Raw genomic sequence first — 27,613 nt, forward strand, 5'->3', positions numbered from 1 at the left:
GAATAATACCTAAAGAAGTTCGCTTAGACCCCAGCCGATTGCACACAGTCGACTGCGGTCTTAGGGGCTACACCCAGCGGGTGCACTTGGCGTGCCCCCGCTGACTAAGACTCAACTCGACCGGTCCGCCCGGACCAAGTCAAAAAAAGCTGTTCAGACCACAGTCGACTGCCAGCAGTCGACTGCGGTCTCGGGGACTACACCCAGTGGATGCACTTGGCGTGCCCCCACCGGTTCGGATCCTACTCGACCGGTCCGCCTGAGTCGAGTGTAAGAAGTGAAAAAGAAAGGAAAATAGAACTCAGACCCCAGTCGACTGCCAGCAGTCGACCGCTGTGGGAGTCCTGGATTAGGGGGTCTCCGGACAGCCGGACTATATCCTTTGGACGGACTATTGGACTATGAAGATACAAGATTGAAGACTTCGTCCCGTGTCCGGATGGGACTCTACTTGGCGTGGAAGGCAAGCTAGGCAGTACGGATATGGATATCTCCTCCTTTGTAACCGACCTTGTGTAACCCTAACCCTCTCCGGTGTCTATATAAACCGGAGGGTTTTAGTCCGTAGGACACAACAACTACAACATACAATCATACCATAGGCTAGCTTCTAGGGTTTAGCCTCTCTGATCTCGTGGTAGATCTACTCTTGTACTACCCATATCATCAATATTAATCAAGCAGGACGTAGGGTTTTACCTCCATCAAGAGGGCCCGAACCTGGGTAAAACATCGTGTTCCCTGCCTCCTGTTACCATCCGCCTTAGACGCACAGTTCGGGACCCCCTACCCGAGATCCGCCGGTTTTGACACCGACATTGGTTCTTTCATTGAGAGTTCCTCTGTGTCGTCGCCGTTAGGCTTGATGGCTCCTACTATCATCAATAGTGATGCAGTCTAGGGTGAGACTTTTCTCCCCGGACAGATCTTCGTGTTCGGCGGCTTTGCACTGCGGGCCAATTCGCTTAGCCATCTGGAGCAGATTGAAAGTTACGCCCCTGGCCACCAGGTCAGGTTTGGAAGCTTAAACTACACGGCCGATATCCGAGGAGACTTGATCTTCGACGGATTCGAGCCTCTGCCCTGTGCGTCACGCGGTCACGATGAGTACGATTTAGCTCTACCATCGGACAGTGTTCAGGAGATCGCACAGGCAGCCGCTCCGACCCTTAATTCGAAGCCAGTTGCACCGTCCATGGACAGGTGGATGGACCCCGCCACGGAGGCCTTACCCTCAGCGGCGATCGAGCCGAACATCGACCTTACCTTGCACGAGAGCCGTGTTGTTAAACTGTCGGATCCCTCTCCGGCCACGGACTCCAAGCCGCCTGCGCCCGTTCCTATCGAATCTGATTGGGCGCCGATCATGGAGTTTACCTCCGCGGATATTTTTCAGCACTCGCCCTTTGGCGACATACTGAACTCATTAAGGTATCTCTCCTTGTTAGGAGGATCCTGGCCGAACTATGTCCGGCAGGACTGGGATGCGGACGACGAAGAAATTCATGGCCCACCCACCACCCACTTAGTAGCCACTATCGATGACTTAACCGACATGCTCGACTTCGACTCCGAAGACATCGACAGTATGGACGACGATGCGGGAGACGAAGAGGAACCACTTCCCACAGGGCACTGGACAGCCACTTCATCATACGATATATACATGGTGGATACACCCAAAGAAGGCAATGGTGACGAGATAGCGGAGGATGACCCCTCCAAGAAGCAACCCAAGCGCAGACGTCAGCGACGCCGCTCTAAGTCCCGCCAAAGCAAAAGTGGTGATACCGGCACAGGAGATAATAACACTCCGGATAGTGCCGAAGACAACAACAATCCCCTCCAGCAAGATTTAGAGCAGGAGGATGGAGGAGCCAGCCCTCCTGAGAGAGTGGCAGATAGAGAGGCGGAGGATGATAATTACATGCCCCCCTCCGAAGACGAGGCAAGCCTCAGCGATGACGAATTCGCCGTGCCAGAGGATCCTGTCGAACAAGAGCGCTTCAAACTGATCAAGATCCGCTAGCTGACAGATGGACTGAAGTCCTCACGGCCGAGGAATATAAACTCGAGCGCCCCTCCAAGAGTTACCCAAAATGCAGGTTGCTACCCCGACTGGAGGAAGAAGTGTATGACGCGGCTGATCGGCCACCTCGTGGCCGTGATAGAGAGGCATTCCAGCAAAAATTCAGCCTGCACCCCGACGCCATTCAAATAAAAAGGCATGGGGAGATGCGCCAGACCTGCGAGACATATTAGAGGACAAAGCAAAGCATGCAAGATCGATCTACGGATCATGAGGGCGCGCCACTATGCGAGACGATAAACTTCACGCCGGATACAGTAAAAGTAAATCCGGCCGGGCCGAACACAGTGGGCAAGACCCATTCGAGCTGCGTCACGATATAGCCCAATATAGAGGCGCTGCCTGTCCCTTATGCTTCACAGACGAAGTAATGGATCATCAAATCCCAGAAGTTTTCAAACCTGTAAATATTGAATCATACGACGGCACAACAGATCCCGCGGTATGGATCGAGGATTTCCTCCTCCATATCCACATGGCCCGCGGTGATGACTTACACGCCATCAAATACCTCCCACTAAAGCTCAAGGGACCAGCGCGGCATTGGCTTAACAGCTTGCCAGCAGAGTCCATCAGCTGTTGGGAAGATCTGGAAGCCGCATTCCTCGACAACTTTCAAGGCACTTATGTGCGGCCACCAGATGCCGATGACTTGAGCCACATAATTCAGCAGCCAGAAGAATCGGCCAGACAATTCTGGACTCGGTTCCTAACAAAGAAAAATCAAATTGTCGACTGTCCGGATGCAGAGGCCCTAGCGGCTTTCAAACACAACATCCGCGACGAATGGCTAGCCCGGCACCTTGGTCAGGAAAAGCCGAAATCTATGGCAGCCCTCACGACACTCATGACCCGCTTTTGTGCGGGAGAAGACAGCTGGTTGGCTCGCAGTAATAACATATCAAAAGACCATGGTACTTCGGATACCAAGGACGGCAATAGCAGGTCACGTCACAACAAACATAAGCACCGCATTAACAGCAATAATACCGAGGATACGGCAGTCAATGCCGGATTCAAAGGCTCTAAACCCGGTCGGCGGAAAAAGCCATTCAAACAAAGTACGCCGGGCCCATCCAGCTTGGACCGTATACTCGATCGCTCGTGTAAAATACACGGCACCCCAGATAAGCCAGCCAATCACACCAACAGGGATTGTTGGGTGTTCAAGCAGGCCGGCAAGTTAATTGCCGAAAACAAGGACAAGGGGCCACATAGTGATGACGAGGAGGAGCCCCAGCAGCCACACACCGGAGGACAGAAGAGGTTTCCCCCACAAGTGCGGACGGTGAAGGAGAGTATTCGGCTCAAAGTGCTACATTCTTGATAAGCATCATCGTTCAAAGTTTGCTCCTAAATCTCATGAAGGTTTTCTACTTGGTTATGGCTCAAACTCTCACACTTACCGTGTCTACAACAATTTCACCCGAAAGGTTGAAGAGACGGTAGATGTGAAGTTTGATGAATCTAATGGCTCGCAAGTAGAGCAATTGCCAATTGATGTAGGAGACAAAGACCCTTCAGAAGCAATTCAAGACTTGTCCATTGGCAAAATTCGTCCAACGGAGGTGAAGGAGAGTACTTCATCCATCCAAGTGGAAGCTTCTACTTCACGACAAGGTGAACCAAAAATCGACACGGAAGCATCCACAAGTGGGACACATCAAGATGAAGAAAACGAGGAAATACGTCAAGACGAACATCAACAACCTCCTTCTCCACCACGACAAGAGAACGACGACGTCAACAATGAAGAAGGCCAAGAAGAAGAACAAGATGAAGAAGATGCTCAACGAAGACCCAAGCAAAAGCTCTCACGAGTTCGAGCAAGAATTGCCAAAGATCATCCCGTCGAGCAAATCCTCAATGATATACAAACCGGGAGAATCAGTCGCTCAAAAACTCGTTTAGCTAACTTTTGTGAAAACTATTCATTCATCTCTAGCATTGAACCTATGAAGGTTGAAGAAGCATTGGAAGATCCAGATTGGATAAACGCTATGCATGAAGAGCTACATAATTTTGAGAGAAACCAAGTTTGGACATTGGTCGAGAAGCCCGACAACAACCACAACATCATTGGTACCAAATGGGTGTTTCGTAACAAGCAAGATGAAGATGGACAAGTGGTTCGCAACAAAGCACGTCTCGTCGCCCAAGGTTACACACAAGTCGAAGGTATGGACTATGGTGAGACATATGCTCCCGTTGCTAGACTTGAGTCCATTCACATCTTACTTGCCTATGCTAATCACCATAATATCACCTTGTACCAAATGGACATTAAGAGTGCTTTTCTAAATGGTGAAATAGAGGAGGAAGTTTATGTCAAACAACCTCCCGGCTTTATCAATCCTAAGAAACCAAATCATGTTTACAAACTTCACAAAGCTCTTTATGGTCTTAAACAAGCTCCTAGAGCATGGTATAAATGCTTGACCAAGTTCCTTACTACAAGTGGTTTTGAAATTGGTAAAATTGATTCTACTCTTTTTACTAAAAGGGTTAATGGAGAACTATTCGTATGCCAAATTTATGTTGATGATATCATATTTGGTTCAACTAACCCTCTCTTTAGTGAAAAGTTTGGAAAGCTAATGTCAGAGAAGTTTGAGATGTCTATGATGAGTGAACTCAAATTCTTTCTCGGGTTGCAAATCAAGCAAACTAAGGAAGGTACATTTGTCTCTCAAACAAAGTACACCAAGGACTTATTCAAGAAGTTCAATATGCAAGAATGCAAAGGTATGTCTACACCCATGCCTACTAGTGGACATAATGATTTGACCAAAGATGGTGAACCGGTTGATCAAAAGGTTTATCGCTCTATGATTGGTTCATTGTTATACCTATGTGCTTCACGTCCCGATATTATGCTAAGTGTGTGCATGTGTGCACGATATCAAGCTGCTCCTAAAGATTGTCATCTTAAGGCTGTGAAAAGGATAGTGAGATATTTAATCCATACACCAAATTTTGGCATTTGGTATCCTAAGAGGTCTTCTTTTGATCTTGTTGGCTATTCTGACTCGGATTATGCCGGAGACAAGGTTGATAGAAAGTCCACTTCGGGTACTTGTCAATTTCTTGGTAGATCTCTTGTGTCTTGGTCTTCCAAGAAACAAGACTCAGTATCCTTATCCACTGCCGAAGCGGAATACATTGCCGCTGGTTCATGTTGTGCTCAATTACTTTGGATGACCCAAACTCTTAAAGATTACGGGATTTATGTGAAACATGTTCCACTGCTTTGTGACAATGAAAGTGCTATCAAAATTGGTCATAATCCTGTACAACATTCTCGAACTAAGCATATTGAAGTTCGTCATCATTTCATTCGAGATCATGTTGCTAAGGGTGACATCAATCTTAAGCATGTTCGCACTAATAAGCAATTAGCGGATATATTCACTAAACCACTTGATGAGAAAGCGTTTTTCAGGTTGAGAGGAGAATTGAACATCATTGATGCTTCGAACTTGGAGTAGAAACTCCACTGGATACATGCAAGACATGAGCTTATGACTAATCCATGATATATCTCTTATGATAACTATCCTATGTCTTGGATATATTTGCACCTTGCATGTTGTCTAACCCATGTAGGTGCTTGGTTGAATCTAATTCCATGAGATTGCAACTCACTCATATCTTGAGCAATCTCTACATCACCAAGACTCTACACAATAGTGGTTGAAGACAAGGAAGCACAAAACCATTCAAACATATCCTTTGACAAACTCTATATTAAGCTTCATGATTGTCATTTTTGGATGCACAAGTGCTTTTCCTTGCAAGAACTAACCCATGTAGGTAGATGAACTCAAACTCCAAATGGTGCTCCCAACTCTCGATGAGCTACATTAACCTTGAGCACCCACACAAGTTCAACTACATGAGCAAGAACCACATCACCACCCAAGGTATGTTATTCCATCTTAGAGAAGCTTTACTCTAAGACTTGAGCTAAAGCAACTCTAAAGATGTGAACACAACAATGCTTTATGTAAAAGTGGTAACCCCACTTGAGCTTAAACGATGAGTATGACCTATGATCAAGTGTTCTCACTTGACTCCTAAGTCAATATACTCTAACATAGGTGACTATGTCACCGCCCAATTCTAGATGAAGTTCTCTTGTGTTCTTTTCTGAGTTATTGCATTTGTCCCTTGCATATTTGTCTCTTTCTTTTTCAAAAAAAAAACTTCATCTAGAAACTTTCACTCTTTTCTCTTTGTTTTTGTTCTGCATATTTCTGCATCAAATTCCTTGCAAATCTTTCAGCTAATTCATTGCAAATCTTTGTGAGATCTTACTTGACTAGTGAGCTGCGGTGACAAGTGTTTCTCTCTGTGATGAACTCGGTTTCACCGAATCTCGGTCCAACCGAATCCCTTCGGTACTACCGAAACATGCCACTCGGTGCCACCAATTTCGCTACAGGAAAAACAGTTTTCCACATATTCTATATTTCTTCTGACCCAGCTCCACTCAATGAATCTTATCCTCTACAAGCATCACAGTTTTATTCACTGCTTTGTACTGAATCTCAAGGACCAAACCTATTCGACGGATTCCAGGAAAAACCTTCTTGGAAATTGATGTCAAAGGGGGAGAGAGAGATCACATCACATCAAAGCTTATCATCAGAGAGAGAGAGAGATCACATCAAAAGCTTATCACCTACAAAGGAGAAAGTACTAAGGGGGAGAGAATACTCAAGGATCCCAGATGATTGATGTTCAAGAGGAGAGATGCCACATGTCTTTTTGGGGGAAAGACATGTTCATATGAACTCATTTGAATTTAGTTCTATTCATATCTTTCAGCTCTGATTTTCTGTTTCCTATCTTCTCCCAATATCCCATGTCAGATTCAGGGGGAGCAAGACACCTAAGGAAAAGAAATCAGTCAAATTCATTGCATATCTTTATTCTTGGGGACATGTTGAATTCTATGTGGTACCTTGTACTCACTCTCTACATGTCATCCCAGTCTTGGTATTCTTGTGGTTTCTTTTGTTTGCTCTGGCTAGTGGATATACCTGTGTTATCTAACCTTGTTTGTGCAGGTTCATTCCATCCCAAGCCAACTCAAGACCACAAGGTAAGTATATGCATCAAAATCATGAGTATGAGGAGTTCTTCCTTATGTACATACTGTTTGCAAGAAGGACTCATGAGCATGAAGGTATTTTCCTTGATAATCTTTTGCTCTGATGCATATGGCCAAGATGCATGTAACACTTTGCCTACTCTGTCATGGTTATGCTCTCACATGCCTCTCTATTTCACATTTACATGAGTGCATACATGAAGGGGGAGCCTATGCTTGTTACATGTCCTTCCAAAGCTTTACTTGTTGTTCTTTATATCTTTATCCAAAGCTTTGATGTATGTTGCCATCAATTACCAAAAAGGGGGAGATTGAAAGCACAAGTGCTCCCTAGGTGGTTTTGATAATTGATGACAACATATCTCTTGTTGGACTAACATTTCGATCTAGCATGTTTCAGATAAGTTCAACAATGGAGTGGCATGGACTAAAGGTTGTGGGAACTCCTTCAAGATGCTAAGGACAAAGGATTGGCTAAAGCTTCAAGCTCAAGACTCTTCATTTTATATTTTAGTGATCCAAGATCACATTGAGTCTTTAGGAAAAGCCAATACTATCAAGGAGGGATGAGGTGTTGCTTAATGAGCCTCTTGCTTCATGTGCTTAATGATATGCTCCAAAATCCTCAACTACTTTCCCATATCCACATATGACCTAAACCCTAAGCCAAACTCGGTCCTACCGATTCTTCCTATCCGGCGCCACCGAGTTTCACTTGTCATAAGCCACTGCCAAACCCTAATCAGTTCGGTCTCACCGATGGGATCTCGGTCTCACCGAGATGGGCTTGCAAACTCTCTGTTACCCATTGCAATATTCTCGGTCCCACCGAGATATGCAATCGGTCCCGCCGAGTTTGCTTGAACAAATCTCAGTTTCACTTATTACCCAAATCGGTCCCACCGAGTTTGAGTAATCGGTCAAACCGAGTTTTGGATTTACCCTAACCCTAGCACATCGGTCCCACCGAGTTGATCCAGTCGGTCCCACCAAAATCACTAACGGTCACTAGGTTTACATTTTTGGTCCGACCGAGTTTATTGATTCGGTCCCACCGAGATTGGAAAACTGTGTAACGGTTGGATTTTGTGTGGAGGCTATATATACCCCTCCACCTCCTTCTCATTCGATGAGAGAGCTATCAGAACACACACACCATTCCAACTCATATGTTCTGAGAGAGAACCACCTACTCATGTGTTGAGACCAAGACATTCCATTCCTACCATATGAATCTTGATCTCTAGCCTTCCCAAGTTGCTTTCCACTCAAACCTTCTTTCCACCAAATCCAAATCCTATGAGAGAGAGTTGAGTGTTGGGGAGACTATCATTTTAAGCACAAGATCAAGGAGTTCATTACCTACACACCATTTGTTACTTCTTGGAGAGTGGTGTCTCCTAGATTGGCTAGGTGTCACTTGGGAGCCTCCGACAAGATTGTGGAGTTGAACCAAGGAGTTTGTAAGGGCAAGGAGATCGCCTACTTCGTGAAGATCTACCGCTAGTGAGGCAAGTCCTGTGTGGGCGATGGCCATGGTGGGATAGACAAGGTTGCTTCTTCGTGGACCCTTTGTGGGTGGTTGCTTCTTCATGGACCCTTCGTGGGTGGAGCCCTGTGTGGACTCGCGCAACCGTTACCCTTGGGTGGAGCCCTGTGTGGACTCGCGCAACCGTTACCCTTCGTGGGTTGAAGTCTCCATCAACGTGGATGTAGGATAGCACCACCTATCTAAACCACGGGAAAACATCCGTGTCTCCAATTGCGTTTGAATTCTCCAAACCCTTCTCTTTACATTCTTGCAAGTTGCATGCTTTACATTCTGCTGCTCATATACTCTTTGCATGCTTGCTTGATATGTATTGTGTGTGTTGAAATTGTGCCTAAACTCCACTTAAACCGAAAAAGCTTAAAAATTGCAACTTTAGCACTAAGTGTCTAATCACCCCCCTCTAGACACATCTACTTCTAGATCCTACAATTGTCTGGTGCCTCTGGATGGACAGAGGTCACCGGCACAGGCGTCTTGCCCCTCTTGGAAGGAGGTCGCCTGCCCGAGTCCGGAACCACTGGAGGTTTCGGCGCGGCGTTCGGCTGAGGGCCGAACTCGGAGCTCTCAGGGGCCTTGTCCCCTCGGCTCCCGGAGTCTGGGAGGCCGCCTTGAGGCACCTCCAGGACTGTCTCCCCTCGACCCGATGCCTCGTGAGACAGCACCTTGGCGTCGTCCGCAGGATGAGGGGAGGTGGCGGTCGGGACCGGATCGCTATCCATATCCGACAATCCCAGGGAGCCGTCGGACGATACGTCAATACGGGCTCGGGGCAGCCTACATAATCGTATTTCGGCGTTAGGTGAAGTAGTGCGACAAAGGAATACTATGAGTTACTCTGGTGTCCGAATACTTACGACCTCCCCAGGGGCTTGGCCCTGGGTAACCACTCGTCTTCGCCGTCGGAGGCGGTGGTAGAGTTGTCCGGAAGGAGAGTGCTCCCCTTCTTGGACCCTTCGGCCTCCCCAGTTGGGGCGGCCTTCCTTTTCTTGTCTCCCCCGTCTGGAGGGGGAGCATCTTCTTCTGCCTCCTTGTCTTCGGGGGAGGATTGCGCCATAGAGTCCTCGGACAGCGAGTCCGATGATGCTTGGCGTCGGGAACTCTTTTGGGTTCCCTTGGCCTTCTTGGTCCTCTCCGGCACCGTATAAGGAGCCGGAGTCAGCATCTTCGTCAGAAGAGCGTCTGCTGGGCCTTCGGGCAAAAGAGCCGGACAGTCGATCTGTCCGGCCGTCTCCTGCCAGTCCTGTCAAAGGTACGGGAGTTTAGATCCCGCATGGAGTCAATCTATGAAAAATAAGTATCCTGTAAGAGGTAAAGCAGCTTACCGCACTGGCTTGGCGCTTCGGGCTGAATCGCGATCCTCAGTAATGGGAGGAGGACCTCGGCGCTCTTGAACAGCACCCTCCAGGCATCTTCGTGAGTTGTGTCGAAGAGCCTGTTCAGAGTTTGGTGCTGCGCCGGGTTGAACTCCCACAAGTTGAAGGCTCGCTGCTAGCACGGGAGGATCCGGTGGTGGAGCATGACCTGGACTACATTAACAAGTTTGAGCTTCTTGTTCACCATGTTTTGAATACATGTTTGGAGTCCGGTCAGCTCTCCCGAACTACCCCAGGACAGGCCCGTCTCTTTCCAGGAGGTAAGCCGTGTGGAGAAGCCAGATCGGAACTCGGGGGCCGCTGCCCATGTAGGATCACGTGGCTCGGTGATGTAGAACCACCCCGATTGCCACCCATTTATGGTCTCCACGAAGGAGCCCTCGAGCCATGTGACGTTGGGCATCTTGCCCACCATGGCGCCTCCGCACTCCGCCTGGCAGCCGCCCACTACCTTCGGTTTGACATTGAAAGTCTTCAGCCATAAGCCGAAGTGGGGCTTGATGCGGAGGAAGGCCTCGCACATGACGATAAACACTGAGATGTTGAGGATGAAGTTCGGGGCCAGATCGTGGAAATCCAGGCCGTAGTAGAACATGAGTCCCCGGACAAATGGGTGGAGAGGAAATCCCAGTCCGCGGAGGAAATGGGTGAGGAACACTACCCTCTCATGGGGCCTGGGGGTGGGGATGAGCTGTCCCTCATCTGGGAGCCGGTGCGCGATGTCGTTGGGTAGGTATCCGGCTCTCCTCAGCTTCTTGATGTCTCCCTCCATGAAAGAGGAGACCATCCACCTGCCTCCCACTCCGGACATGGTTGGAGAAGGTTGAGGTGGGAAGTGCGGACTTGGGCGCTCGAGCTCGAGTGTGCGAAAATGGATGAGGAAAGGAGGAAGAAGGCGTGGATGAAAAGGTGAATCCTTATCCCTTTATATGGGCGGACGAAACTATGTGCCCCCACTAGCCTGGTAAAACTCGCTTATCCCCCAAGCGCCGTAATCAATGGCGCGGTTGGGTTACCCACGCCCGTATTGGTGAGAATCCCGTAATAAGGGGACACGATCTTTGCTTTGACAAGACGTGTCAAAAAACTGCCTCGCGTTATGTGCGGGGCTAGTTAAAGGAAACGGTTCGAATAATCACCGGGTCATGACGTAATGTCGTGCTGCCAAAACAAGTCAGCAAATTAGATTTGTGAAAATATTATTCTCTCTACGGTGGTATGTGGAACTTATTTTGCAGGGTTGGACACTATCCTTGTATTCAAATTCTTCCGTGGTGTATTCGTAGGAGGAACCCGCCTTGCAATGCCGAAGACAATACTGCGCGCCGGACTCATCGTCATTTAAGCCTGGTTCAGGGGCTACTGTGGGAGTCCAGGATTAGGGGGTCTCCGGACAGCCGGACTATATCCTTTGGCCGGACTGTTGGACTATGAAGATACAAGATTGAAGACTTCGTCCCGTGTCCGGATGGGACTCTACTTGGCGTGGAAGGCAAGCTAGGCAGTACGGATATGGATATCTCCTCCTTTGTAACCGACCTTGTGTAACCCTAACCCTCTCCGGTGTCTATATAAACCGGAGGGTTTTAGTCCGTAGGACACAACAACTACAACATACAATCATACCATAGGCTAGCTTCTAGGGTTTAGCCTCTCTGATCTCGTGGTAGATCTACTCTTGTACTACCCATATCATCAATATTAATCAAGCAGGACGTAGGGTTTTACCTCCATCAAGAGGGCCCGAACCTGGGTAAAACATCGTGTTCCCTGCCTCATGTTACCATCCACCTTAAACGCACAGTTCGGGACCCCCTACCCGAGATCCGCCGGTTTTGACACCGACAACCGCGGTCTCGGGGACTACACCCAGTGGGTGCACTTAGCGTGCCCCCATCGGTTCAGATCCCACTCGCCCAGACCGAGTGGAAGAATGAAACTACCAAAATCAACAAAACACCCAGCGGGTGCTCTAATTCGACGCAAACAACAGGAGATTGTGTAGAAGAAGATTTTTCGGGTAACATTTCCTCATAGAGCAAAAACAGTCGGAAAGTCTACTCACCTGGACATTGGCCCGAAGAGCAGCACTGGCGTCGTAGGCAGCCTAGCTGTTCTCATGCACCGTCTTCACCCGCTCCATCATCATGTCAGCCTGTCAGATGGCTTCCGCAGCCGCTTCCGACTGGTTGTCCGGGACGGGATAGCTGGTGAAAAAGTGAGCAGACGACCCGGGTGCGGCAGCTTGGAGCTCTGTGGCGTGGAGTTGGACGACTGAAGGAATCACAGGCGCAGTCGACGATGCGGGGTGCTCACTCGACAAGGGTGCAGCAAAGGTCACAGAGGCCCTGCCCGCGTCTTCAGGTTGACGGACGGGAGGTGTCATAGTTGGTTCTTGCCGAGACATCCTACCAGCTGCTACCTTCTTGCTCTTCCTGGGCTTAAGAGCCACGTCTTCATCATCATCTAGAAGATCGATGACGTTGAGTGGAGCTGCAAGGCAGATCATTCAACCCCAAGTGAACCACTAGAACGCAATCGACCAAGGAATCAAGAACAAAATCACAAGAGTTTATACCTGGGTTGGAGGTTACCGCATCTTCCATCTCCCCGTCCCGGTACTGGAGAGAAGAGGTTCCTGACGTAGCAGCACTGCAAAGACCCGCATTCAATCGATTACGTCCGGTTAATCGAGTCGACGAAAAGGACAAGTCAGATGATTACCCGGAGATAGTAGGGACGGTCACTTTGATCCTGGGCAAAGCTTTTGGCAGTTTGGAGGAGATGGCTTTCGGTGCTGGAGGCGGCACAACTTTGGACTGCTTTGGAGCCTTCTCAGTCGGCATTGGGGAAGATATCCTGGGACGCTTCGAAGACTGTCCAATCGGCGCGGCCACCAAGTCCGGAGCGCTCGTCGGGTCGTGAGCATGTTTGGATCTCCTCTCCTTATGAGGAGGCGAGTCGACTTCTTCATCATCAGTCGATTCGTCGCTCTCCTCGTCCTCCTCGGCATCTGAGTGCCCCTCGCCGCTCTCGCCCCCGCTCGCTTCTTCCTCGACATCTTGCTCCTGCACTCCGTTGGGCATTGAGTACATGTCGATGAGGGCCTGAAAAGACAACGATCAAAGGAAATTCAGTCGACCATAAACAAGATGTCACACAGTGAATCGGAAAGATACTTGATAAAACAGAATTATACCTGCTCCGGCTGGTGCGATTTGTCGAATGGAATCACCCTCCTAGACCCCCGAGGGTTGTCTTTGTTGCCGGTGATCCCCATCAACCACTTCTCCAAGGTATCCTCGCTGACATCCTCCGGGTGGATCCGAGTGGAATCCTCGAGCCCAGAGTACATCCACATCGGATGATCACGCGCCTGAAGCGGTTGGATGCGTCGACCGAGAAAGACCTCCAGCAGGTCCATCCCGGTCACCCCGTCACGGACGAGTTGGATGACCCGCTCGACCAGCACCTTGACATGCGCCTTCTCTTCTGGAACTACCTTCAGGGGGGGTGGGCTTCTCCACTCGAGCCAAGGAAAAGGGAGGAAGTCCAGTCGACTGACCCGGGGTCGGCTGATCCTTGCAGTAGAACCAAGTCGACTGCTAGCCCCGGACCAAGTCCGGAAGGATCATGGCTGGGAAGGTACTCTTGCTCCTCATCTGGATCCCCAGACCCCCGCACATCTCGATCACTTGTGTCCTCTCGTCACTCGGATTGGCCTTTTTGACCGACTGGGAGCAGCAGGTGAAGATGTGTTTGAAATGACCCCAGTGCGGTCGACGGCCCAAGAAATTTTCACACATCGACACGAAAGCAGCCAGATAAACTATGGTGTTTGGAGTGAAATGGTGAAGTTGAGTCCCAAAGAAGTTCAAAAAACCCCGGAAGAAAGGATGGGGAGGCAGTGAGAATCCGCGATCTACGTGGGTGGCGAGGAGAACACACTCACCCTCCCTTGGCTGCGGCTCGGTTTCGTTCCCCGGGAGCCGTGCCGACTTGTGGGGGATCAGTCCCGCCTCCACCAGGTCGTCGAGGTCGTCCTGGGTGATTGTCGAGCGGATCCAGTCGCCCTGGATCCAGCCCGGTGGCAGGCCGGATCTCGACGAGGATCCGCCCCGGCTGGTCCGCTTGCCCTTCGCCTTCGCGGCCGCCTTCTTCGCGCGCTCCAGCGCCACCGTCTTTCCCCATGGCAACGGGTTGAGCTCGAGCGAGAGTCCGGCGACAAGAGCGGAAGCGAGCGTGGTGGAGAGATCGGGAGAAGGAGAAGAGAGAATGGGAGCGCACGGGGCAGAGGCCTGGTCCGGGGCCTTTTATAAGGTCGTTCCCCGAGTGACTGACTGGTGGACCCAGACGATCTAAACAAATCCCGCAACAGTCGCGCACGCAGTACGTGGCGAAAAAGGTGGCACGGGGATCGAGGAGACTTGCCTAATCCGTCCCGATAACCTCGGTTCCGTTCGTCTGGCGCACTTCCCAAAATTCAAATCCCGCGAAATCCGCGGAGAGCAAAGCAACCTGTCAGAAACATCCTCTACATTATCATTCAGAATTCTACCGTGAAAATTCACTCGACAAAAACCAAGAATGGACCAAGGCGACTGAGAAAGGAGTCGACGTCGTCACCTCAACTCATTGTTCCAGAACAAGATATACTCATAGCACAAAGAATGGGTCGGAAGTGTTCCCAACTCCTTCCTCACTCAAACCCTGATCCATTCGGGGGCTAATGATGAAGCTATGTACCTAGGGTAGGGTCATGGATCTGTCCAACATACCCTCCCCAAGGACATCTCTACAAAGAATCAGAAGCAGTCGAAGAGAAACCATCAACCACTCGACCATGAAGATGTGCTCACTCGACCACCTTGAAGACACTCGACCACCAGAAGATGAGAAACCCTCCACTCTGCAACGGTCAGGGATTAAACCATAGCTTTATGGGCATTTACAACACTTTACTGCAGACGTTACCAGTAACGCCCCTCCTTTATGAGCATTGAACCTTGTGTAACGGAGGGGAGCTGGAGTCCTGGCGTACTCTATATAAGCCACCCCCCTCCTCTGGGACAGGGGTTCGCACTTTCTGTAATTCACACGCATATATTCAGTCGACCGCCTCCGGGCTCCGAGACGTAGGGTTGTTACTTCCTCCGAGAAGGGCCTGAACTCGTAAAACTCGTCCATAGCTAGGATCTTGCCTCTACATTCCTACCCCCCTATTCTAATGTCAGTCTTAGAACCACGACAATAACCTCTCCGCTCCAGCTACGAAACCCCACCCTCCTTCGTTCGCCACATCACCGCTGCCCAGCCGGAGCCTCTTCCCCGACAACGTCATCCACCGCAACAGCTCGACGTCCCTCGTCCACCTCCCCGGATGAGGATCCGTCATCCATCTCGCCGTCCCGCCGGTTCAGCCGCCCCATCCTCCACCTCCAAGGAGCTGCTCCGACGATTGCCTCGTCTATCGCGGCTGCTCCATCCCCACAGTGCCGCCTTAACCTGCTCCACCAGAACCGCAGCATCCTCACCGACTCCTCAAGCGAAGCTGAGGCCTACTCAGCGCCACCAAAGAGGTTGTACACTCATTGCATCGCACCTTCTCCTTAACTCGACCTCCCAGCGCCAACGGTGCCCCATCCCGCACCCCCATGGAGCGGCTACCTTGAAGCCGGCGCCATGGGCGACATCTCCACGGCGGCTCTCCCCTAGTGTGAGGCCCCTTCGGCGGCGGCGGCCATACCAGCCGGATCTGCTGCTGCTGCTCCGGCTCTCGCTCGATCGCTCGCTCGCCCAGCTACTGCTGCTGCTCTCCCCCTCGCTCGTGCTGCTGCTCTGCTCCGATTAAGCCACACTTCAGTCGACTGAATCGACTTTTGGGTCAGTCGATTTTCAGGGGTTGGGGGGCTCGCCGCAATTAAGGAAGAACCACCCGCAGCGGGGACGGGGGCTCGCCGGAGAGGTACCCCACTATCTATCTTAGGGTTCAGGGTGGGGGTGGGGGCCTAGAGGGCTGGCCGGGGCGGCGGTGGCGAGTTGTTTCGGGGCGGCGAGGCGGCGCTGGGGCCGGCGGTTCGGCCGGTGGTGGCTGGCGGCTCAGGGGGGTGCAGGTTGAAGATGAACTGCAGGCCCTCCCTAAACTACATGTCAAGTGCCTCTCTGCTACCATTGCGTTCAGTTTCGACAGTAGCATTCAGATTCCATAGTAAATTTCAGTTTTGACAGTTAAGTTCAGAGTCAACAGTTTTTACCTCATCTGTTTTAGTCAGGTGGTTTTTGGTGATGTTAATTTTACATCCATTTTACATCATCTATTGGAGATGCTATTAGAATCCCACTTGAGATTGACGATGTCTGTCTTGTGCTGCTTCAGCCTTGACGCCTTACGGCTCACCGGAGCTGCTCCAACGACAGAACGATCCATCACAACAGAGCAGTGCCCTGGACGCCGTCTACAAATTCCTCAGATCTTCCTCCACACCTCCGACAGCCACCTCTGCCTCAACTGCTTCAGCGACCAACCCAATGATGCTGAGGTCAACACGGCTACGGCAAAGAGGTTGTACACTTGTTGCATCACTTATTACTATACATTCACGTCGATCCATTAGGGCTATTTTGGTTCAATGGAAAAACATTGATCCACTGGTTGTTACCATCACTCTAAATTTCTGCATGCTCTGCTTACATAATCTCACCATATTTTTTTCGTATGCATGTCAGATATTGTACACAGTCATGCTAAACATGTAGATAAAAAGAGAAGAGTTTTGCGCGGCAATACAATGTCATGCAGACATCGCTCCATGGTGAGTTCAATGGCAAACCCTCCCCACCCCTCTCCAGATTGTAATCCAGAGGAAGATATCTGTTCTGAGGCGGATTCGGACGCCGCTGACCACTCCTATTTACCCCCCAAGGTGTTTGCTCTACCTTGGCATGATGATGTTAGTCATATCATACATATGTTGCCTTGCAGTGCCTACTTTTGACATCATATATGTCATCTGCTTAGTTTAGACATGTTCTGTAATGCACCTGTTTAGTTTCTATATCATATATGGGAATTATGCAGTCTCATGTCTTTTAGCCAGCCATAATATATGTGAAATGTGCAATGCCATCCTGTTTAACCAGGCATCATATATTTGAATGATATCTTCCCCATCCTTTTCTTCATTACATTTCCATTTGTCGACAATGTTTGTACATTAAACTACTCTTCCTGTGAATCAGCCATTTGGGTGGGAGATGGAAAAATCTGGAGTGAAAACAAGGCCTTCAGAGTAGACAGTGCTACCTGTCGAAGCAGATCTCTTGTTGGGTCCCGATAGCTCCTCAGAGATGGATTCAGAGACAGATGACCAGTCCTATTCCCCCACTGAGGTGTATGCTCTAACTTGGCACGGTTATACTGCTCATATCATGCATACGGTGTCTTGCATTGCATAGTTTAGACATCATATACACAATATTCACCACCATGTTCTTAGTTCAAATATCATATCGAATGCCCTCTGTTTAGCATATAAATCACATATGTGAATTAAATGATGTGATCCTGATTACTTAGATAACATGTAGGTGAATTATGTCATGTGATCCTGTTTAGTTATTCATCATATCTTTGAATTATGTTATGCTATGCTATCCAGTTTAGATAGACATCATATATGTGAAATTATGTCATGCTATCCGTTTTAGTTAAACAATATACATCTCAACTATTTCATGCCCTCTTTTTTCCACACTATCTATTGCATCTGTCTCTCATACAATGTCTGTACATTCAACTATGTTTCCTGTTTATCAGCCATTTGAATTGGAGCGGGTGATGCCAGTATCTAGCGGACTAAAAACACGGTCTTCAAATAAAACAGTGCTACCTCTTGGTGGAGATAGCACCCCGGTTGTACATGCACAAGAACCAGCCCTACCATACATAACCCAAACTCTCGCAGATTGTACCCCTACTATGATGGACAGAGAACCAGCTTCACCCAATCTAACCCTAACCCCAGCCGATAGTAACCCAGTTCCTGTTGACACAGCACCATCTCCACCACAGAGCTCCCAAACAAGAGCAGTTAGTAAGGTAGCTCCAGTGCCCAAAGGGCCAGTACTATCATGGCGAACCCCAACTCCACCAGTTAGTACGCCTATTCCTGTGGAGGAAGCACAACCAGCTAGTCGTAGTTTAGCATCTATCGCATTTGATGTTGTTAAATCGTATGTGCGTATCTTCCCATCTTGGAAATATTATACTGAAGATGAAGGAAAATGCCAGTTGCAGGTGTTTGTCCAGGAGTTATGTGTAAGTAATGTTATTCATGGCAATTACTTTGCTTTGTCCCATACATCCTAACTCCATGATGGTTATAATACAGCAAATTTTCCCATTTTTCTCTATAGAGAAGGACCGATTTGGAAACTCGGGATGAGGTAACCTGTGCTAATACCTCTGCTATCTTCAAGAATGCTTGGTGGTAGTATCAGAATTACCTGAAGAAAATGTACTTCGCCGACAAAGAAACTCATCAAATTCCCTTGCGTTCTCCTGAGACACATTTACTGGACGATGACTGGGAATGCCTTGTTCTGTATTGGTCCCGAACCAAGAATGTGGTAAGGTCTATGAGCTCATTTTCTATTTTTAAGTATTATATTCTTGCGTCTTACTGTACTCTGTTCATGTAGAACAAGTGCCTAAACCTGAAGAACAACTGTTCTAATTTAAGATTCCATTGCTACCATAGGACATAGATATATGTTTTTTTGATGCTTTTATTATGTACTGGTACTTGGCAATAGAAGACTTGGTAGTTTAATCCTGTCCACCTTATTAATGAACTGGTTCACCGAAATGAGTTTCATATACTAGTACATGCTAAACTTGTTATGTGTCTGCTTGTTTCTTCTTTTAGAATGCTGACAAAATATTGGGGAAGAGTGCCTTATTAAGCAATGGTAAAGGAAGTAATGCAGATAAGGTTCATGATAGTGACACATGAATTTAGTGTTGGAGTTACTGGCCACTACCGCTTGCACAAGCTATTCAAACTCACTATCTGAATCAGTTCGGTTTCTTGAGTCTCAACTACAAGCTGAAAGACATCGTTCAGCTGTGCTACGACAAGAAGCGGAAGGACTGCAAAAGTCCCTGGAGCATTCAGATGCATACTTTCTGGTGCAACAGCAAGCGTTGGAGGATTTTAGCGCCAAACAGGACAAAGCTAATCAGCTTGCTAAGCTTATTGCCAGCATGGTGGATACCCAGGATAACATTTCTTGAGCTCTTCTGAAGTTGTTTCAGTTATGCTCTTGTTTTGCTGCCGCGTTTATTTGCACTGGTGGCCAATTTTGACGGCCAGTGTATATGATATGCTGCTTTGTTTCCTATATTTGCACTGGTGGCGAACTTTGATGCCCAGTGGATGTAATATGTGTAATAGCCGTGATAGCCTAGAGTTAGTTGCTTGCTTATTTATTTCCTTGTTGTCTTGTTTATTTGTTTGCTTGTAGTCATTGCAGTTCTTTTTCCGCGGTTAACTAGTGGCTGCAATAACCTATTTTTAAAACTAGGCCACAATAACCATGGGCTAATATTTACTGTAGTGACACTGGGCCTCCTACGGGCCGTAGAAACAGTGGGCCTTCTACGGGCAGTAGAAACAGTAGGCCTTCTACGGGCCGTAGAAACAATGGGCCTTCTACGGGCCGTATCATCAATGGGCCTTATACGGGCCGTATGATCGATTGGCCAAACATGGGCCAATAACAGGCCGCATTATGGCCGTAACGGGCTAGAGTTGGAATCGTCCGTTCATGGGCCGACTGTAACGGGCCATCGTTAATAGGCCGTATTTGATGACACTATGAAAACGGCCCAACGTATTAACGGACCACAAATGGGCCGACTGTAAGCACAGGCTGAATTTGGCCCACAAGCAGAAAATGACAATAACGGGCCGTAAGTAAACGAATGCTGGAAATGAGCCCAAGAATAAATGGGCTCTGAGAAGGCCGAAAGATAGCATGGGCTGGAAACGGCCCAACAGAATAACGGGCCGTTAATGGGTATAAAGTGATACACTGTTCATTACGGGCCAGTTTCACCACGGGCCGTTAATAGGCCAAGAGTTACATAGGGCCTCATATGGGCCGAAAGACGTCATGGGCCATACATGGGCCAGAAGTGAAAACGGGCTAGAATCATATTGGATGGCCCAGATGATGCTACTGGGCCTAATTCGGATAGGGCGTAACGGGCCTTGGGTTAGCGGGCTGTAAATGGGCTATATGCGTACAGGCCGTTAACAGGCTTTCCATGGGCCGGCCCGCCACCTTTTGACCAAGTCAAACGAGCCAGCCTTTTCACATGAATGGGCCTCTGTTGGGCCGTGCCACGTGTCAACGTATTATAGGCGCCTATCTGACCCACTGACAAGCTGACACGTGTTTCGTCCGGCCAATAAGAATTTTACACGTGGAAATTTCCCATTGGTCAGGGTTGTTAACGGGTTATCGGATGCAAAACACGACCCGATAGCTTAACGACGTTCCGTTACGGTGGATGCCACGTGTCGGTCACCCTTGACGAAAGCACTTCTGTGACGCGTGATTTATCGTCATGGAAGTGGACACTTCCGTGATGATAATTTTGGTAATGTCATGGAACACTTCTACGACAGCACAGGTATGACTATCTTGATTCTATTATAAATTTGTCATGGATGTACATGCATGACAAAAAAAGCGACCTACTCTGACAAACACGTATCATCACGGAAGTGTATTTTTTGTAGTGTATAAGTTACTCCCCACTATGACTAGCCTTACTACTCTATGTTACTACCCATTGTGACTAGTCTTATGTTACTACCCACTATAAAGGTAGTAAGAGCAACTCCAATGGGGCGACCCATTTCGTCCGCGGCCGTCCGTTTGGGTCGGCTCGGACAGAAAAGGCGGCCCAATGCGCCGACCCAAACGAACGCGCGCCCGTTTTTTGTCCGCAGGCGACCCATTCCCGACCCATTTTTGAGCCTGATTTGCGTCGGTGCGGACATGCGACGGACGCGCGCGTGGTCGCCTACTCCTGTCCCCGGGCCCGCTGGTCTGTGGCACATTGGCCTCCCCCCGGCCAACAAGCAACCCTCGCCCCCCGCCTCCTCCGTCACTGACGCCGCCGCCCATTTTTGCGGCGACTCTTCCAGCTGTCGCCGCCGGCACATCCGCCCAGCAACGCCGCCCCTGTCCCCAGTCGCCCGCCGCCGCCGGGGAGCAAACTAGTTCCCGCCGCCGCTTCACGCAGCCCCTGTCCCAGTCGCCCACCGCCGTCGGGGAGCAAACTAGTTCCTGCCGCCGCTTCCCCCACCGCACAGCCACCCGCGACCAAGAAGACGCCTCACCGCCCCCGCCACATACGACCGGCACGCTCGTCGGACGCCGTCACACTCGTCGGACGCCGGCCGGGCAGCTAGCTGGTCTGTGGGCACCGCATCTCCCCTCGCCGGCCGTCTCCTTCTTCGACGCCCGCAAGCTGTTCGATAGTTTGCCAAGGTACGAAAATGGACTCCGCCGACAAGTTCTTTTTCCACAATTTCCTTTGCAACTCCGACGATTCGTTGTCCGACGACGAGGAGGAGATATTGGCTGCCGTGTTGGTCCATCACCACCTCAACAACAAGCGGCCGTTGTTCTGTGGCTCCATTCCGGGCCACCTTCCGGCGTTGAATCGTAACCGAGAGACCGGGCATTTCCTTCTCTGGAAGGACTACTTTGATACAACAAACCTGTTGTTCAAACATCACAAATTCCGCCGCCGGTTCCGTATGAGTAGGCATGTTTTCAACCGTATTAGAGAGGAAGTGGTCGGCTATGATGACTACTTCGAGTGCAAAGAGGATGCCATCGACAAGATTGGTTTCTCCTCTTATGAGAAATGCACTGCCGCCATCTGAATGCTTGCATACGGAGTGCCCGGTAATCTCATTGACGAGTACGTCCGTATGAGCGAGTCTACATGCCTAGAGTCCCTGTATAAATTCTGCAAGGCTGTGATTGCTGTGTTTGGCCCTGAGTACTTGAGAGAGCCGATAGCTGCAGATACAGCCCGTTTCCTGGCGATGAATGCTAGCAGGGGCTTCCCGGGGATGCTTGGCAGCATAGGCTGCATGCACTGGGAGTGGAAGAACTGCCCTTCTGCTTAGCAAGGGCAGTATAAGGGACATGTCAGGGCTTGCACTGTCATACTAGAGGCAGTGGCGTCTCAAGATCTCTAGATCTGGCACTCTTTCTTTGGCATGGCTGGATCACACAATGATATCAACATGCTTCAGCGCTCGTCGGTGTTTGCTAGGCTTGCCGAAGGCAACAGCCCACCGGTGAACTTTACTGTCAACGGCCACAACTACGACAAAGGGTACTATTTGGGTGACGGTATCTATCCTCAGTGGACCACTATTGTAAAGACAATACCCAACCCTGTTGGAGAGAAAAGGAAAAGATTTACCCAAGAGCAAGAGAGTGCTAGAAAGGATGTCGAGCATGCCTTTGATGTTCTGCAATATCGATGGGGCATCGTTCGGTATCCTGCTAATACTTGGAGCACGCAGAAACTATGGGAGGTGATGACTGCTTGTGTGATCATGCACAATATGATCGTAGAAGACGAGCGTCTGGAACGTCTGTACGATCAAGGCTTTCAGTTTCAGGGTGAGAATGTTATGCCTGAGCATGGAGTAGCGGCAACATTTGAGCAGTTCACTCAGTTTCATGAAGACATGCGTGATTGAGAAACTCACGTGCAACTGCAAAATGATTTGGTTGAGCATATGTGGACTCATGTTGGCAATCAATAGATGTATCTTTTTTTATTGGTTCGTAAAACTATGTGAAGCATTTTTATTTTTATTTGGCCTGTAAACTATACTATTTATTTGGGCGGACTATTTTGTTTGTTAAATTTCCATTTCACAATTTGTTGAATGCAATGTAAAATTGGGCGGCCAGCCGGCCACGCCTGCAAATATGGGTCGGCGTGTTGGGCGCGCTACTGACCCATATGAAAAACAGGGCGGACGCCGGGCGGGCGGCCGACCCAAATGGACAAAAAGCGGACGAAATCACTATCCGTTTGGGTCGGCCCGTTGGAGTTGCTCTAACATAGTCTAAGAGCATCTCCAATAGATGGTCCAAAATTTGGCGGTCCAAAACCGGAGATGTAAAATTTGGACCGCCAAAAAGTGCGTTTTGGAGCTCCGAAAAAAGCTCAACTCCAACAGATGGTCCAAAATGATGGTCCAAATTTGCAACTCCAATAGATGATCCAAAATGAAGATGAAAACGGCCGCGCGGCTGCTACCAGCCACTGTTCAACCACGGTTTTGCATTCAAATAGCAACTAAAATTTAAAAGTAAAGTGCATCATCATCATAGTTTCAATCAAAAGTGCATCACCATCATAGTATCAAATTCGTCTACCAAATTCGTCCACAAAAAAATTTGAGACAACAAACGAGAGCACAACCAAGACCACAACCGCAAAATTTATACCTTTGCGACATTTCGTCGAACATGTTGGAGGCGGTGGCCGTCGGCGTGGCCACATCTTCCTCCATGGTCGGCGGTGGCGGCGGGGGAGGTGGAGGAATGGATGTGTGGCTGCTGGAGGAGGCCGTCGGCCGCACCGTCTGCGACTCGTCACCCCGAGCCGCCGCGGCCGCCTTCGAGAGCTTTAATGGCCGCATAGAACTGTCGGCCGGGTTGGGGCTGTGGTTGGCCGGCCGTTTGACGCTGCCTCCTCGTCCCTTCGCCGGCTTCGCCGACTGCGCGGTGGCCACAGGACGGGGCGGCGCCAATCCGGGCCGGCGGGCGGGAGGCGGCGGCATGGCCGCAGATGCGGGCGGGATGGCAGCGGCGGCGACCACGTGGGTCAGCCCACCGAGAACGCGGCGGGGTCGTCGGCATCGGCCATGGCGGCACCGGACGGCGGGGGGGGGGGGGGGGGGGAGGGGGGACGGAAAAGAAGTGGCGGTTGGGCGTTTGCGGGCGGCGGCTAGTTTTGGACCAGATGCATCTCGTGATATATATTTGCATCGCGAGGTGTTGCATTTTACATTATGAGGAGGTCGCGGTCTAATTTTTTTTTACATATGGACCGTCTGTTGGAGCAGCGTTTTTTGACCGTCTATTGGAGATGCTCTAAGGATATGTGTATGTTATTAGTGTATGTGACTCTCCATTGTGACTAGTCTAAAGAAACGTGTGAAAACAAACAGCTAGTGTTGCCCATAGGCATAGGGGACCACTCGCGTGACAAGCCAGACAGACCTCACGGCTCTGTGCGCCGCGGTATATATGTATTACACTCGGCTGAACAGACGGCGCAGTGCTCGGCCGATCCGACGGTGTAGCGCGTGGCGGATGCGAGCGCTAAAATCAGTGGGCTGAATCGAAGGCTTTCCGTAAAAAACAATATACGGGAAGGTCATCTTTCCATGAACCTGTGGGAAGAAAGGGCCTAGTTTGAATGGTTTACCGGAACAGCTGGAAATGTTTTCTTTTCTCCAATTTGCCGGCAGCTTCTTTTTTACGGATGAAATAAACTGCTGGAGTTGCTCTCACACTTTACTCCAGCAATCTTGCGCACTCTTCTGAAAAACTTCACTCCTGGTTGCTCTGTATCGATTCACCGTCTCCTTGTTCCAGGGCGCAGCGCTTGCTCGTTTCAGCTCTGTTGCCATGCCACAGGCAGCACCGTACAAGATCGCGCTGTGCCAGCTGCCGGTCACCGCGGACAAGCACGGCAACATCGCCCGCGCGCGCGCCCGCATCGACGCCGCCACGGCCGCCGGCGCCAAGCTCGTCGTCCTGCCGGCAAGTCCCCCCCTCCTCCTCCTCTGTTACTTACTGGCCACGGAACTGAGATTCACCTCAAAGCAGACATGAATTGACGGAAGTCCACAAGGCTCGCTTCTCTGACGACGTTGTTCTGCTGCAGGAAATATGGAACTGCCCCTACGCGATGGAGACCATGCGGAGCTACGCCGAGGACATCGACGGCGGTCGGTCGCCGTCGGTCTCGATGCTGTCGGAGGTGGCCGCTGCCAGGAAGATCACCATCGTCGGCGGATCCGTGCCCGAGATGGCTTCCGGGCAGCTGTTCAACACCTGCTGCGTGGTCGGGCCTGACGGGGAGATCAAGGCCAAGCACAGGAAGGTAAAAGGACCGGGCTTATGCCGTCTTCTGCATCAAACTTTTGACATGTCACTTGCAGTGACTAACTTCTAGGGAAAAAATTCCAGCTGCATCTGTTTGGAATTGACATCCCCGGAGACATCACTTTCAGGGAATCCGATACCTTCACTGCTGGGCAAGAACCCACTGTAGTTGACACAGGTGTGCACAACTTTTGTACTGAAAATTCTGGATCAAATTGACTGACTATTTTGGCTTGAAAACAAGTACCAGCTGCATCGAGCTTGTCAGTGGAATGCACTGGAGCCTCATATTTCAGTGTTTATATGATGTTCCCTGAAATTCTACTAGTACAGTTTTACCCATCCATCGTTGGCACATTTACTGAAGTTTATGCGCAGATTAATTTTCTCTTCTCATCTATTTGCATGATCATAACAAATCGTTGTAGTCTTATTACAGACGTTGGACGGATTGGTATTGGGATTTGTCATGATATCCGCTTCCCAGAACTGGCAATGCTGTATCGATCAAGAGGTATGCAATACAAATTCAGTTCTTGAATGTCTGTTGCAGTACAAATTCAGTCTCTTCTCAAACGTGCAGGTGCACACTTGATATGCTATCCTTCTGCATTCAACATGAGCACCGGGCAGCTCCTCTGGGACCTTATGCAAAAGTCCAGGTTCCATTATATCACTCTTCTGTCTTCTCCAACTGTTCTATCACTTTTTTCTCGTCAGTTCTTTGTTCAGTTAGTTAGCTAATTCTCCCCTTTTTACCCCATGCATCCGCTCACTTCTCTCGTTCAGGGCTGTTGACAATCAGGTGACAATCAATTCATTACTACTACTAACTGTGACCTGCAGTTGTTCCTCACTGTACTGAAATTCGTGTATCTGTCTTGGCTTCAGTTGTTCGTGGCGACCTGCTCACCTGCACGAGACCCCAACTCGCAGTCGGACTTCGTGGCCTGGGGCAACTCAAGCCTCATCGGACCAGTAAGACCACGCACGCATCACTGAAGCAGAGTTCTGCTGACTGCTCCATTGTGATAATTTGGACTCCAACCAAGGGTTGAAGCTAACCATGTTGGCATCCACTTTTTTTTTGTCCTACTAGTTTGGCGAGGTTCTTGCGGCGGCAGGGCACGAGGACGCGACCGTCATCGGCGAGATCGACCTGTCTTTGATTGAAGCTGTGAGGTACACAATTATATCTTTTTGCAGTGGAATTTGTGCTTGGGATTGTGTTCTGTTTGGGCTCAGGCGTCAGGGGAAAATCTGTGCAGGGCGAACCTCCCTTTGGAAACGCAGGGTAGAGGGGATCTGTACAGGTTGGTCGATGTCGAGAGGGAATGAACGTTCGAGCTAGCTGCGTTGCTCGAGGAGATGGAAATGCAGTGCAGAGAGCTGAAGAAGGCCACGTCTGCATGTGTTGGTCACATGCTGGGTTCAGTGACAGAGGACGGGGTTTGCAAAATTGTGTAGTAGTGGCATGCAAAGATTCCGGATGCCATATACGATATGTACCGATACTGCATGTGTGGTACGAACACATGGAAACTCCAAATATTTATGATGGCAAGTTTAGTGACACAAGGATGAACTTCTTTCAAGATGGCAAGTTTTATTGTTGTTTTGTTTTTCTTTTTGAATGGCAATTTTAGTTGTAAGAAACGTCGGAGTCGGAGTCGGAGTGTCACATGTGTGACACTTATTATTTGTGTTTGTTTTCTTATTACAGTAAACTACATGGGGATTGTATTTGAGTAGTCCGGATTCTGCTAAAATCCGGTTAGGGCATCTTCAGTGGCAATCCGCAAACTTTCCGCATCCGTCCACGGAAAAGGGGGAACCAGTCCGCGGACATGGATGCGAGATGACGACATCCAACACTAGTCGTATACATCTGGTCTTTCTCTTTTTTTTTTCAAGTCCGCATGATCAAATAGTCACACATAAGGGTACAGATATTCAAATAGCCGCATGCACCACTAGTTCAAATTTTTAAGAGTTTAAATATTACATCCCAACATTATTGTCCCTTTTGATGGTCCACCGATGCTTAATCAGATCTTCCTTGAGCTGCTCATGAGTTGGTCGATGCCGAATTTGTTTACGCATTCGAATAAACTCTTCAAATGTGGTCGGATTTTGGTCCGAAAGTTGGATAAGATCATCGATGTTCTCAAATTCCATAGTTGCGGTAGCATTGTCACCCTCATCCTCGACGATCATGTTGTGCATTATCACACAACATGTCATCACCTCCAGCA

General features: G+C 49.4%; 2 protein-coding genes across 2 annotated transcripts; both read left to right on the plus strand.

Moving 5' to 3' along the window:
- The first annotated feature begins 22,438 nt into the window (after positions 1-22,438).
- On the plus strand, positions 22,439-22,930 carry LOC147958623 (uncharacterized). Its single transcript, XM_087532223.1, has one exon. The coding sequence runs from the start codon at positions 22,439-22,441 to the stop codon at positions 22,928-22,930; it is 492 nt and encodes a 163-aa protein (XP_087388349.1).
- A 1,629-nt stretch (positions 22,931-24,559) lies between these two features.
- LOC125521496 (omega-amidase, chloroplastic) lies at positions 24,560-26,928 on the plus strand. The gene is made up of 9 exons (XM_048686549.2): positions 24,560-25,013; positions 25,138-25,356; positions 25,443-25,536; positions 25,798-25,872; positions 25,942-26,020; positions 26,148-26,163; positions 26,250-26,336; positions 26,458-26,540; positions 26,627-26,928. The coding sequence occupies exons 1-9, from the start codon at positions 24,879-24,881 to the stop codon at positions 26,694-26,696; spliced, it is 858 nt and encodes a 285-aa protein (XP_048542506.2). The 5' UTR covers positions 24,560-24,878; the 3' UTR covers positions 26,697-26,928.
- Positions 26,929-27,613: the final 685 nt, after the last annotated feature.

Source organism: Triticum urartu, chromosome 7A (genome assembly GCF_056163025.1).
Source record: "Triticum urartu cultivar PI428250 chromosome 7A, HENAU_Tu73, whole genome shotgun sequence".
In the NCBI taxonomy this organism is placed as follows: Eukaryota; Viridiplantae; Streptophyta; class Magnoliopsida; order Poales; family Poaceae; genus Triticum; species Triticum urartu.